The sequence below is a fragment of the Ceratotherium simum genome, chromosome 36, assembly GCF_057802395.1.
Source record: "Ceratotherium simum simum isolate JZ-2026a chromosome 36, ASM5780239v1, whole genome shotgun sequence".
NCBI classification, from domain to species: Eukaryota; Metazoa; Chordata; class Mammalia; order Perissodactyla; family Rhinocerotidae; genus Ceratotherium; species Ceratotherium simum.
This window is the reverse complement of record NC_141935.1, coordinates 30,752,136-30,767,014: the sequence shown is the minus strand read 5'-3', so window position 1 is coordinate 30,767,014 and position 14,879 is coordinate 30,752,136. Positions and strand designations below refer to the sequence as shown.

The following is a 14,879-nucleotide window of genomic DNA, read 5'->3' as shown; positions in this document are numbered from 1 at the left end:
GCTGCCTGTTGTCCACTGCCTGGGAAGAGTCGTCATATATTTTGTTCAGTTTTTTCATTGTTTATGCTGGGAGAATTAGTCTGGAACCATGTACTGCATCATGGCTGGACGGAGACGCCCCGCTGAGTCTCCTGATTCCTTCTATTGTCTGTCACAGGCAGTTTTGAACCATCTACTTAGTGTGGTTCTTCACTTTTGTCTAAGCTTCCAAGAACATTCCTAGCAGCCTGTTTTCATCATCTTTGTATGGTGGATCATGGGCGAGCACGCCCATATCAGTCTATTTGCGTATTTGGCTTTACTTTCCACCCCCCGCCGTACCCTTGATCCAGCACTCTCAGGATCTAGTTCTCTACAGACTCCTTGGCTCCTGCTGGTCAATGCTGGCTCAGTCCTGCAGATCCTTCAGAATGTGGTCCCTTTCCTCCCTTAGCTGGCCCAGCGCTTCGTTGGCCAAGTTGTGTTGTGACTTGGCTCTAGATATTGTTTGCTGGTCGGGAGGGGAGGTCAGGGTAGCACCTGAGAGGGGCACATGCTGCCTTGTGAGGGAGAGGCTTCTGCATCATCGTCAAGCAAGGGGAAGCCTGAGACTTTAACAGGAATTAGTAGGCCACTCTGCAGGCCATCAGCACAGCTAGGGATTCAGGATTTTCATGTACATCAACCCAGATGTCCCTCCAAAGTCTCAGGGTCCCACTTTTTCTCAAACAGGGCTCTGGCTTTGTCATGGCAGATTTGCTGGATTTGAGAATTCACCTTTCTCTGGAGCTTCTGCTGACTGTATGACCGGGTCTCAAGCCTGATCCTCAGCTTTTTCTGCCGTCTACTGTGGGAGAGGAGATTCTCTCTAGATGCTGCAGCCAGGGAGGCCCTCTGACTTTCACACTTTGCCTTAAAGTGGTGAAAGACCCTTAGTTTTCATCGATCTTTCGTTGTCTTTTTCCAGTTCAAGACTGGCCTTCATCTAGAGCCGTCCCATTCCATGGTTCCGTTGTGCTTATTTCTCGGTGCTTCAGATACTGCCGGTGCTGTAGTTCCCACCAGTGTGGCTTCCCAGTTCACCTCCCATGGACGTTGTGACCTTGCAGTACTACAGCATGCCAGAGACTATCCATACCCTGCCTCCCACAGTGGTGGTCCTCTCTGCCAGCAGCTGGCCAGTGATCCAGCTCCAAGATCCCATTTTAGAGCCTTCTTCCTCACACCACTCTGGCACCAACTGTCTTAGGTTGCGTTCCTTGGGAAGCAGACTCTGATGTGAGAGATTCGCATGCAGGTAGTTTGTTCATAAGTGTTCTGAGCAACGTGTGAGGGAGTGATATCCAGAGGGTGAGGCAGAGGGAGAAGTTGAGCTGCAAAGTAATTACATAAAAAGCACTCAGCTGATCCCATGGGAGCTCTGGGGGGGCCCCTCAGAGTTGTCCCAGTAAGTATCCCACATTGACAAATGGCGGGATACAGGCTGCTCCAGGGAGGCAGCTCCCTTCAGTGGACGGCAGTTTCTGGGGAGATTCTGAACCGTGAGTTGTCACAGCAGGGGGAATGAGTGTCTCAGTCCTGAGAGGGAAATCTGGGCAGTGAGCCATCGCACCCTCTGCACTGTCCCTGGTCAGAGACGCTGTCCTTGTGTAGTGCATTTCAGTTTCTGTTAGGGGTACGGAGAAAACAGTGAGGTGAGAGAAGGAAGACACTTTACAGCTGAGCTTCTGTGCACAGTCACAAAAGTGGTGGACGATTTCCTGACGAGAGCAAGTATGCGAGCCTTATTTCTGTGAGACTACTGCTGTTATGCAGATCTGCAGTCCCTCATCCACACTGGAGAAATCTGAAAGAGTTCTAAAAGTGGGAAGTTTTTAGTTTGGCACCAAAACTCATTTGACAGCAAAACCTGATTAGCTGATGTTAGAAGTAATAATCTACCCACTTAGAGTGAATAATCCTGTGTTGCTGCAGAAATATGTTTGATTCTAAAATACTACCCCAGAGGGTCTATGCACTGTTTTATCTTTGTAAACTCTGAAAAATTCTAAATTCCGCAACGTGCCTGGCTCCAGGGAGTTTGATGAGAGATTGTGAACCTCTGATATATCAAAAAGTTGTCTGACAGCAGGCAGTGTCCGCCATGAACAAATGTACTTCTCTTTAACTTTCAGCAAACCAAGAAGTCTTAAATAAAGTTGAGGTTCAGTATAAGACTCTCCCAGGATGGAACACAGACATATCAAATGCAAGGACATTTAAAGAGCTACCTGTTAATGCACAAAATTATGTTCGATTTATTGAAGATGAGCTTCGAGTTCCAGGTAAATATAAACACTTTGTGAACAGCTATATTGACTTTTCCTGCTTTTGATTTAAAGAGAGATTATCATCACATTGTAGAGTGCTCATGATTTGCAGAAATGCCCAGGAAAATAGACAACAGTTTTATTCCTTAGAGTAAATATATTCATCTTTCTCCAATCCTTCATATGCCTGAAGACAGTAGATTACGTCTCACCCTTTTTGACCCTGTCTTAATCCCGTTACGTCCGTTTTTACCCTGTGACGTTCATTCTTGTTTCTTTCTCCCTCTTAATAACAAATCCTTTCGTAGCTTCACCACCACCACCAAAAATGGTTGGTGGTTTTTTCATTTGGAGTTAAACTTCCCTTGAGAGTTGGGGGAATTTGTTGAATATATATTAGGAAATAATAGTTCCTAAAAAATAGGAAATCTAATTTGAAAAAATTTAAGAGAAGAATAAAGAATAAAACTTCCTTATTAAAAAACAAATGTTAGCTGGCCAGGGAGTTAGGTATAACCACATTATGGTTGTGACTAGTCCTGTGAAGTTTTTCTTTTAACAAATTGCTTTTCCCTTTTATTTGCACTGATGGAGATTTGAGAGAAAAGTGAAGTGGGTGGGAGGTTTCCTCCATATGAAATCTATTATGTCCTTATTCTTATTTTGTGCTGTGGTTCATTTGAATTTGTGGTTCGTCTCAAATCCATCCGTATTGCTTGCTGCCCCCCACTTGATGTCAGATTCAGTGAGCACGCTTGCTCACTGCTCTCGGTCAACATTTTTTGAAATATAAGCCAGTGAATTTAACAATGACATCTGTAAAATACCAGAGGTTTACCACGTGGTGCAGATGGTAGAGAGTCCCACAGACTGTATGGAGGCGGTTCCTAAGGCTGCGCAAGGTAAAACTGTTCTCCTCCAGATAGTTCTACTTTTTGAGATACAAAAGTTACAGTGACACTTCAGTATTCTCTTAGCATCATCCATTCATCAAAGATGCTTATCTTTTCAGTTATTAGGAACTTGATCAAAAGCGCCTTAAGTCTCTGCTTGTTTGGGCCAATATTTTACTATCCTAGTTATTAGGAACTGAGGAATTGTAAATATCATGCAATTATGAAACAGGAAATGGTAAGAGGAACTACCCTGTGCTGCTCTCGACTGCACTTTCCGTTTACAAACTGGCACAATCTGCTAACAGAATAGAACAAACAGGAAAATGTTGACACTGAGAAAAGTGGGGGATCTGTTAATCCCAGAGATTGAACGTTATAAATGAATTAATAATATCATTATACTTTTTTTCCCCTTGCAGTTAAATGGATTGGTGTGGGTAAATCCAGGGAGTCTATGATTCAGCTCTTCTGAGGAGTCCAGTGACGCAAGAAACACTCCTTTGTGAGGCGGAAAAGGACTTTCTTAGCTGTTTCATTTCTGATCTACAAATTTCAAGAATAAAGACATCGAAGTGAGTTTTAAGGCCCACAGTTGTTTCCAGTCTTGTAAGACGGCTGGCTGGTGTGGAGAGAAGCTTCGGCACATTCCAGTGCCAGCTTCCTAGCTAGCATCGTTGCCGAATCACTTGATGCTCCTGCTGCTCATGGTGCCTCATGTTCTTTTAATGTTTAGTAGTGGTGTAATCCACGTTGTTTGGAATCTAAAATAGAGTTACTTTCAATGTAGCTTTTTTTCATTGTTGTCATTGTGTGTTCATAGGTTTTACCTCTGTTATATGGTAAGAACAATTAATGCAGTTTTGCACAAATATTTTTACATTCTGATCATTCAATTCTGTCATTGTAATCTTTGCTATTAGGAAAAATGATGAAAAGAGGAATTCTGTAAACTTTTGTAATGCTATAAATTCTGTTTAAATTGTGAACTGTTTATTTTCTGCTGAGACCATTACAAATTTGAGCTTTGGCGGGGGGGACGGTTATATTCATGGGTCCTTGAATTTGTACAGAACACAAAACTTATTTCTCTCTGTAAATTATTTAATACATTGAACATTTAACTCAATGTTCAAAGAGAAAAGGTGTTCCCTAAAGCAGTGATCTTAATGTTAAAAAAAAATTAGTCATTAAAAGACCTGTTGTGATATTTGGTGGATATTTTTCTTTAATTTCAGACTTTAACTCTGAAATGTGTAGCTTTCCTTTTTTATCTTACCCTTACTTCCAGATCGAGTGGGTTGATTTTTCAACATTGTGCCTGCCAGTATGCCTACAAAATCCTCTATAAGTGTCCACATAAACCCAAATTGTTCATAATTTTGATCATGCGTTTATTTTGCCTTTCTTGAAAAAAAGGAGGGGTTATTTTGACAATTAGGCTTAACATATTGTGTTGTAGATTACCCTTCAGTGAACTATTTTAAATGTTGAAATTAGGTGCCACTTTATTTTATTATGCTATCAATAGCTGATTAAAAAGGACCAGATATTTCTAGTATGCTTTGTGTATTGTGTTTTTGTTCTCATAAGAGAAGAGTTATAATACTAGTATATACAAGAAGGAACTTTATCCCTGCAGTATATGTGGATAAGGTGGGGAGAGGTCAAAAACAGAATCTTTGAAAGGATCTAAATCTCTCATCTTTACTACATATATTTTTATTAATAGTTCAAGAAAAATACTAAAACAGGAACAGCCTTATTGGAGTCAACTAATAAGAAGGTTAGTACAGATGATCTTACAGGCCCACTACTGATCAATAATGACCTTTATGTAAAAAAAAATAATTTATATTTAATATATAATAAATAATTTTTATTTATTCTAATGAAAATTGGGCTTTTATTTCTTCTTACTCTTTCATCTAACTACTTGGACTTCACATTAAATTAGCTCCCAGAGGCGAAAGCTCTATTAGAAGTAAGCCTTTTAAAGTCCACATTCTTATCTGGGCTGTGAGCACTGCATACTGAAGCATATTTTTAGTAATGGTCGAGAAGCAGATATAAAGATGCCATTCTCCGAGTCAGGAGTGCTCTTGTTTTTTACCAAAAAAGTTTAACTCTCCTATTGATGTTGACAGGCATTTACTCATTTTTGACCAGTTTGAGTGATTCTCTCCCATTTCTCTTGAAAGTGTGCTGTTTGCTCATTAAATTGGTGAAGAGAGGATCTGTTCTTCACATCTAGTTCAGTCTTTAAAATCATAGACAACTGTATTAAAATAATAAATCTTTATTGAAAAGTATATATGCTAGATGCTGCCAGGTATTGGGTATGTGGTGATGACAGGACAAGTCCACGATCTTCCTGAAATTTATTGTAGTGGGGACCGCGTGTTAAAGCAACATGTATTCAGAATAAGTGATGTCGTGTGCTACGATGGAGAGGGCCAGCTGCCGTCAAGGAGAACCGAATCTTAACTTGAAAAGGGTCCAAGAAGGCCTTTAATAGAAATAGTATTTAAATAGATCCAGGGCCGGCCCCGTGGCTTGGTGGTTAAGTGAGCGCGCTCCAGTGCTGGCGGCCCGGGTTCGGATCCCGGGCTCGCACCGACGTGCTGCTTCTCTGGCCATGCTGAGACCGCGTCCCACATACAGCAACTAGAAGGGTGTGCAGCTATGACATACAACTATCTACTGGGGCTTTGGGGGAAAAAATAAATAAATAAAATCTTTAAATAGATCCAAAGGAGGAGTAGTCAGAGGGACAGTGTGCAGAGGGACAGTGTGCAAAGGCCCAGAGACGGGAAAGAATTTGGAAAGTTGGAGCAGCTGAACAAAACGGATTGGGGGGCTGGTGGGGCTGGTGAGGTTGGCAGGAAATTGGGGGAAGAGTAAGCCAAACAACCAAAACAAAAGGGAATATATATGTTTAAGGAGGCATGAGGAGAGCACAGAAAAAATCACTGAAACAAAACACATGCACTCTACGTTTTAAAACTCAGTAGAAGAGAACTGGAGGCAGAACAAGATATTTCAATGGGGAGAGAGGTCCTATTGAGTGTATCTTTTTACATATTAATTGATTAATATAGTTGAATGGGAATGCCAGTCCTTCACAAATGAGTATATGAACTTAATGCCATTCCAGTCAGGATTGCCATGGGGTTCTCTGTAACTGGAAAAAATTACATTAAACCTTAGGTGGAAAAATGAATATGCAAAAATTCCTAAGATATTTTTGAAAAAAGAACATGTTGAGAGAGGAGGTTCTCCCCACCAGATGTTAAAACATTATCAAGTTACTATAATCGAAGAATGTGATAACTGTCATGGCAAAGAACAGATACATAAGGGAAATGGACCATTCCAGAAACAGATGCAACATATATGGGAACTTAATATAGGCTAAAAATGGCATTTCCTTTCTTGGGAAAAGAATACATTAAAAAAATGAGGATAGCAAAACAATCTCAATATAAAATTTGGATTCCAGATAGAATAAAAATCTAAATTATAAAAGTTTTAAGTAATGAAAATAATATACATAATATATATGTATAATATATACAAATAATATACATAATCTCAGGGAGAGCATTCTAAAGAAAAACAGAAAATTCGGAAAGCTTAAAGAAAAATGTACCGATTTGACCAAATTTAAAAGTTTTTTAAATACTATGAACAAAGTTTTTTGTTAAAAAAAGGAAAACGTCAGGGCCAGCCCCATGGTGTAGTGGTTAAGTGCGTCCGCTCCCCTGCTGGTGGCCCGGTTTCGGTGCGCACCGATGCACTGCTTGTCAGGCCATGCTGTGGAGGTGTCCCACATAAAGTGGAGGAGGATCGGCACGGATGTTATCCCAGGGCCAGTCTTCCTCAGCAAAAAGAGGAGGATTGGCATGGATGTTAGCTCAGGGCTGATCTTCCTCACCAAAAAAATAAAAAAGGAAAACGTGAGAAAACAAAAACAAACTTGGGGAAAAATATTTCAACACATATCCCTAATACACAAAGGGCTGCCACAAATAAGAACGTCACACTAATAGAAAGATGGGCAAAATCAATATATATCAGACAATCCACTGAAAAAATAAATGTAAATGGCCCAAAACGTGAAAAGGTGTTCACCTTCCCCTGTAGATAGGAAAATGTAAGTTAATACAAGGAGATACCGCTTTTCATCTCTCATTGGTAAACAGCAAAAGCAAAACCAGTGCTACCAAGAGTGGGAAGAAACAGCCCCTTTCATGTGTTGCTAGCACAAGTGGAATTACCACAATCTGCGGGGGAGCAATTTTGCAATTTCTGTTACAAATTGTATTTGCAAATCCCTTGACCCGCCAGCAATCTCACCACCAAAACAAAAACAAAAACAAAAAAAAGGCAGCGCTCTTTTGCATATAATTGGCTAATTGGAAGCACATGAATGTCCATTAATTGCATACCAGTCTTCTATGAAACCTTTAAAAACATCTATCCATACTGATTATACAGATGAGCATGCCATATGGACATGGATACAGCACGTTTTCTATAGTGTGACATCATTTGGAAGAAGTGGGGAATAGAGGAAGAAAATTTAAAACTGTGTCTATATTTGTTGGTTTAAACCTGGGACAAATACATAAGGGTATATCTCAAACAGTTAACACTGCTCACTGGGAGAGGACTTGGAGGTTTTCCTTATACATCTTTGTATTGTTTAGATTTTTTAAAGTATATAATTGTAAGTATTTAAGAAATGAGTTGTAGCAGTTACTGAGAATAAATTACTATTTCAAATGTACTTGAGAACTGAGTATATTCAGTGATTAATAATTTCAGAAATGCACATTACACATCACGGTCAGTCTGCCTCTGGAGAAGTATGATTGGGATGGTGACATCTGACATATTACACACTCGCTCTTTAGACACCCTGTGAACGCACATCCACAGTGACACAAATACAGAAATGGTGAATGAAGGAAAAACCATGCTTTCACTGGATTCTGCAGTCACATAGTATACAAGCTAGGAAGTGGCCTGTTTGGGAAATGCTTCCAGAATTCTGGGGAAGAGAAGACTATTAGCTCTGTAACTTATTTCCGACTTTTTTTTCCTCAAGGTTAAAGAATAGTTTTGTTTGGAAACACCAACATATACCATTAGCCAGAAGCTCATCTAGAACAGCATCCACCTTTATAGAATCTACCCGAGAAGGAAAATAAGATTTGGATCACCTTTATGTACAGCCTCAATTCATCTGTCTTCCTTACCTTCCCTAGAGACGTCTTGGTCTGATTTTGTTTTATTTTTATCAAAGTGATACATACATATGGTTTTTATTTAAACAACTCTATTGAGGTGTAATTTATATACCATAAAATTCACCTGTTTTAAGAATACAATTCGGTGATTTAGTAGATTTACAGAATTGTGCAACCATCACCACAATCCAATTTTAGAACATTTCCGTCACCCTATAAAAATCCTTTGTGCTCATCTGTAGTCACTCCCCATTCCCACTCGCAGCCTCACGTATCTACTTTCTGTCTCAATAGAATTGCCTTTCCTGGACATTTCACATAAATGAAATCATGCAATATACAATCTTTTGCATTTAGCTGTTTTAATTTAATGTAATGTTTTGAGACCATACCATGTACTTCATCCATTTTTATTGCTGAATAGTATTCCATTTTATGGATATTCCTCAGTTTCTTCATTCGTCTGTTCACGGACACTTGGATTATTTTCTGTTTTGGGCTCTTAGGAAAAATGCGCCCCTTATGAGCATTTGTATGTAAGTCTTTGTGTGGACATATCTTTTCATTTCTCTTAGGGTGATACCTAGGAGTGGAATTTCTGGATCATATTGTACATTTATATTTAATTTTTTAAAGAAATTTCCAGAGTGGCTGCACCACTTTACACTCCTACCAGCAATGTATAAGGGTTCCTGTTTCTCCACATCCTGATCAATACTTATTATTGTAGCCATTCTAATAGGTGTGAAGCGTTCTCTTGTTTTAATTGGCATTTTCCTAGTCTGACTAATGATGTTCCAACATTTTTTCATGGCCATTTGTATATTTTTGTTGAAATATCTCTTCAAATATTTTGCCCATTTTTGTAAATTTTTTTTGTGTGTGTGAGGCAGATTAGCCCTGAGCTAACATCTATCACCAATCCTCCTCTTTTTCCTAAGGAAGATTGCCCCTGGGCTAACATTCGTGCCAATCTTCCTCTATATGGGATGCCACCACAGCATGGCTTCACAAGCAGTGTGTCAGTGTGCGCCCGGGATCTGAACCTGCGAACCCCAGGCTGCAGAAGCGAACATGCAAGCTTAACCACTATGCAAAAATGCGGCCCCGCATTTTTGAATTAGATTGCTTTTTAATTATAAGTTCTTTATCAGAAATATGATTTGCAAATATTTTCTCCCTGTCTGTGGCTTGTCATTTCATTTTCTTAGTGGTGTCTTTTGAAATGTAAAAGTTTTAAATTTTGAACACATCCAAGTTATTGTTTCTTTTATAGATTGTCTTTTTGGTATCATGTTTAAGAAGTCATTGCCTATCCCAAGGTCATGAAAATTTTCTCTGATGTTTTATTCTAAGTTTTTTATAGTTTTAACTCTCGTGTTTAGGTCTGTGATCCATTTTGAATTAATTTTTGCGTACCGTGTGAGGTAAGGGTCTAAATGTATCCTCTTGCCTGTGGATATGCAGTTGTTACAGCACAGTTTATTTAAAAACCTGTCGTTACCCACTGAACTGCTTTGGCAACCCTGATCTTATATCAGTACCACACTATTTTGCTTCTATAGCTTTATAGTATATTTTGAAATTTAGGAAGTGTTTAAGTCCTCTAACTTTGTTCTTTGGCAAGATTATTTTGTCTATTCTGGGTTTTTTGCATTCCATATAAATTTTAGGATTAGAAGTGACGTCAACAAAATGGCAGAATACACAGCTCCAAACAGCCATCCCTCCACAGAAACACAGAAAACCAACCAGGAACTGTCACCACCAACTTTTTCAGAACACTGGAAAACAGGTTTACAGCAAGTAAACAAATGCTGAATCAAGAAAAAGGCAAATTAAGAACAGTAGGAAAGCTTTGCAGTGTTTTTGCTCGCCCTTGCCCCATCCCCTCCCCAGCTCAGTGGCAGTCTTGAAGACAGCAACCTGTGTTCCCAGTGTGGGGCTCTGGTCCTTAGTTCTGGAGAGAGGGAGCAAAGCAGACCTTATCTGCAAATTATTATGTGTTACTGTTTACACCTGTCTATGGCTACCTGAAAGGCTGACACAGGCGCTCATCTCTGTTTTACCTAACTTGGAACTCAACTAGGGTGGAAAGTAGTGGGCATTGCTCGAAGACATTGTAAAGCAAACAAAGACCCACAGCCACCTAGGACAAATGATTACAGCTGAGTCACACAGTAGACAGTCTGAAACCAGGCAGGAAGTACAGGGGACAGTTTATTTAAGAAATTAGTTCATCCAAAAGTGCCCATGTATACTGGGAAATATAGAAAGCCACATGCATGCCCAGGGCAGGAGACATGCTCAGAAAAGACCTGTGAAGACCCTAAGATTTCACCTTTGACTCATCTATAGGTTCAGTATAAGAAGGAAGGCTAAGGCAGAGTTTAAATGGGCCAGCTAAGTGTTGAATAAATGCCCCAGCACAGAGCCAATCTGTCAAGCCTAGGTTGTGTGTGTGTTTTAGCTCCTAGCGTTCAAGGAAATCTTTGTCAAAACAATAGCTGAACACAAGCTAAAGGAACAAAGACTTCAGTGACCAACATGACAAGGAATAAAGTCTTTGCAAAAATGGTTTGGAAAGATGACTAAAGAAACAGATTACTCAAGCCTTCAACAATCAAGAACAGCCAACTCTGGGGAAGAGAGAAAATCTGATTTCCTGAGTTATCACATTTTAATATTCAAATGTCCATTTTTCAACAAAAAAATCACTAAGAAATAGGAAAGTATGACCCATTCATAGGAAAAAAATTGAAACCGTCACTGAGAAAGCCCAGACACTGGACTTACTAGGCAAAGACTTTAAATCAACTGTCTTAAATTTGCTCAAAGAGCTAAAAAATAAATAAATAAATAAAACACACAAAAAAACCATGGACAAAGAACAAAAGGAAACCAGGAAAATGATGTATGAACAAAATGAGAATATCAATAAAGAGAAATTATAAAAAGGAACCAAATAGAAATTCTGAAAAATACAATAATTAAAATGAAAAATTTATGGGAGGGGTTCAACAGCTTAGAGCAGGCAGAAGAAAGACTCAGTGAACTTGAAGATAGGACAATTTAAATTATCCAGTCTGAGGAGCAGAAAGAAAAAAGAATGAAGAAAAGTGAACACAGCCTAAGGGACCTGTGGGACACCACCAAACGGGCCCACATATGCATTATGGAAGTCCCAGAAGGAAAAGAGAGACAGAAAGAGACAAAAGGAATATATGAAGAAATAATGGTCAAAAACTTCCAAATTTTGATGAAAAACATGAATCTACAAATCCAAAGAGCTCAACATACACCAAGTAGGATAAATTCAAAAGAGATCCACACTGAGACATGTAATCAAACTGTTGAAAGGCAAAAATAGAGAATCTTGAAAGTGGTAAGAGAGAAGTGACTCATCACTACAAGGGATCCTCAGTAAGATTAATAACAGATTTCTCATCAGAAACCATGGAGGCCAGAAGTCAGTGGGATATTTACTTAAATTGCTGAAGAAACAAAAACAAACCAAAAAACCCCACTACCAACCAAGAATTCTATACACAGCAAAACTATCCTTCAAAAACAGAGACGTTAAGACATTCCTAGAATAACAAAGGCAGAGAGAGTTTGTTACCCATAGGACTTCCCTTCAAGAAATGCTAAAGGGAGTACTTTATATTGAAATGAAAGGAAACTAGACAGTAATTTGAAGCTGAGTGAAGAAATAAAGATCTCTGTAAAGGTAAATACTGTGAGCCAGTATTAATGTATTTTTGGTTTGTTACTCCACTTTTTATTTCCTACATGATTTAAAAGAGAAATGCATAAAAAATAATTATAAATTTATGTAATTGGGCACACTGTATAAAATGTAATTTGTGACAACAATAACATAAGGGAGGGGGATAAAGCAAAGTTTTTTATGCTATTGATGCTAAGTTGGTGTCAATTAAAATTAGGTTGTTATAAATTTAGGATGTTAGTTGTTATAAATTTAGGGTAACCACTAAGAAAATATCTAAAAAATGAACAAAAAAGGAAATAATAAGGGAATCAGAACACTACAAAAAAATCAACCAAAAACAAAAGAAGGCAGTAATGGAGGAAATGAGGGGTGAAAGGTATCAGTCAGAAAACAAATAGCTAAATGACAAAAATAAGTCCTTCCTTATCAGTGATTACTTTAAATGTAAATGGATTAAACTTTTCAATCATAAGCAAAGATTGGCAGAATGGATTTAAAAAAAAAGTGACCCAACTGTATGCTGTCTACAAGTGACTCACTTTAGATCCAAAGATACAAATAGGTTGAAAGCGAAAGAATGAAAAAAGATATTCTAATATCATACAAAATAGGCTAAGTCAAAAACTAATACAAGAGACAAAGGACATTGTGTATTGATAAAGGGATCAATTCCTCAAGAAGATGTAACAATTATAAACATATACTCACCAAGCAACAGAGCCACACGTCCATGAAGCAAACGTTGACAGATTCGAAGGGAGAGATAGTTCTACAATAATACTTGGAGACTTCAATTCTCCACTTTCAATAATTCATAGAACATTTAGACAGAAGAACAATGAAGAAATAGAGGACTTGAGCAAGACTATAAACCAACTAGACTTAACAGACATTAATAGAACACTCCACCAAAATATAGCAGAATATACACTCTTCTCAATGCACATAGAACATTCTCCAGGATAGACCATATGTTAGGTTACAAGACAAGTCTCAGATTTAAAATACTGAAATCCTACAAAGTATCTTCTTTAATCGCAATGGCATGATGCTAGAAAGCAATAACAGAAGGAAAACTGGAAAATTCACAAATATGTGGAAATTTAAAAACACTATTTTTTTTTTTTTTTTGGTGAGGAGATCAGCCCTGTGCTAACATCTGCCAATCCTCCTCTTTTTTTTTGCCGAGGAAGACTGGCCCTGGGCCAACATCCACACCCATCTTCCTCCTCTCTACATGGGACGCCTCCACAGGAGGGCTTGCCAATCAGTGCGACGGTGCACGTCTGGGATCCGAACTGGCAAACCCCAGGTCGCCGTGGCGGAGCGCATGCATTTAACCACTTGAGCCACCAGGCTGGCCCCTAAAAACACTCTTTAAACCAATGAGTCAAGAAGAAATTACAAGAAAAATTAGGAAATACTTAGAGATGAATGAAAACAAAAGCACAGCATACCAAAACTTAACGGGGTGCAGCAAAGGCAGTGCTCCATGGGAAATTTATAGCCATAAAAAGAAGAAAGATCTCACATCAACAATATAACTTTACACCTTAAAGAACTAGAAAAAGAAAGCAAACTAAACTCAAAGCCAGTGGAAGGAAGGAAATAAGAAAGATTAGAGTGGAGACAAACAAAATGGAGAATAGAAAGACAACAGAGAAAATCAATGAAACCAAAATTTTTTTTTATCTTTTCACAGGCTAGGCAACAGCAGAGGCCCTTTCATTTGGGAGGCTTCTGGTCTGCGCTGTGAAAATGCTTCCTTGATAATTGTTTCTAGTCTAATTTCTCTGTTCCATCTCTAGAATGCTTATGAGCCAGATGACGGATCTCCTGACTTATTACTCTGTGTCTCTTCTTTTTAAAAAAAAAATCATTTTATTTGCCTTTCTATTCTATATAAAGTTTTTCAGAATTTTCTTCCAATCCTGTCAAATTTTTAATTTTAGCAGTCATATTTTTAATTTCCAAGAGCTTTGGAAAGATTGCTTTTTCATGCTGATGGATGTAATTATTTTGATAAATCCCTTGTCAAATGATCAAGTTATTTTGTTAGCTCATTTTAGTCTCTTTTGGGTTCCCTGAATCCTCTGTCCTCTGGGATCATTTCCTCTGCTTATTTTGGTCTTTGTGTTTCATGTTGCATTATTTCTTCAACTCGGGTGACCCTGACCCTTGGTTGGCTCTTCACCTCTAAGAAACATGAAACTGTGTTCTTGGGGGAAGCTTGTTAACTGGTAGGCTTCACTTTGGGGTGCTGAATAAGGAACCAACTAGTATTCTGGGGAGTTCCTAGGGGCCAGATGTAGGATTCTTTTCTTTGGGATCATTTCATTTCTTTAGAGAAGACCCTCTAGCTTTTTGGCCTGGGGATTTGATTGCCTAGTTGTCAGGCTTTCTTCTTGCCAAGATGGGGGTGTTAACTCTTCTGTCTGCAGACTTTCAATTAATCCTTCTCTTCACCAGTCCCAAATCTCACTACAGCCCTATGCCATATCGGGGTTTCTGCATCCAGAGCACCTTTAGGGTCTGTGGTGCTGGCAGTCTTCCCCTTTGGCTACATCCCCAGGTCCTTTTTTTCTTTCTCAACAGCAATGCAATTATTGGGGAGATGCAATTATATGCTTACCTTGTCCTACATATAACCCTTGGACTAAGGCAAGATGATTTTCTAGCACTGGCAACAAGACTAGTCTTGGGGCTAAGA

At 38.8% G+C, this 14,879-nt stretch overlaps 1 protein-coding gene across 1 annotated transcript in view; it reads left to right on the top strand.

Moving 5' to 3' along the window:
* ADSS2 (adenylosuccinate synthase 2) overlaps positions 1–4,742 on the top strand; it is a 41,075-nt gene extending 36,333 nt beyond the window's left edge. The window contains exons 12-13 of the mRNA XM_014794676.2: positions 2,154–2,303; positions 3,604–4,742. Of these exons, the coding sequence (XP_014650162.2) occupies positions 2,154–2,303; positions 3,604–3,656 (203 nt within the window). The 3' untranslated portion in view covers positions 3,657–4,742. The remainder of the gene's footprint in view (positions 1–2,153; positions 2,304–3,603) is intronic.
* The last annotated feature ends 10,137 nt before the right edge of the window (positions 4,743–14,879 follow it).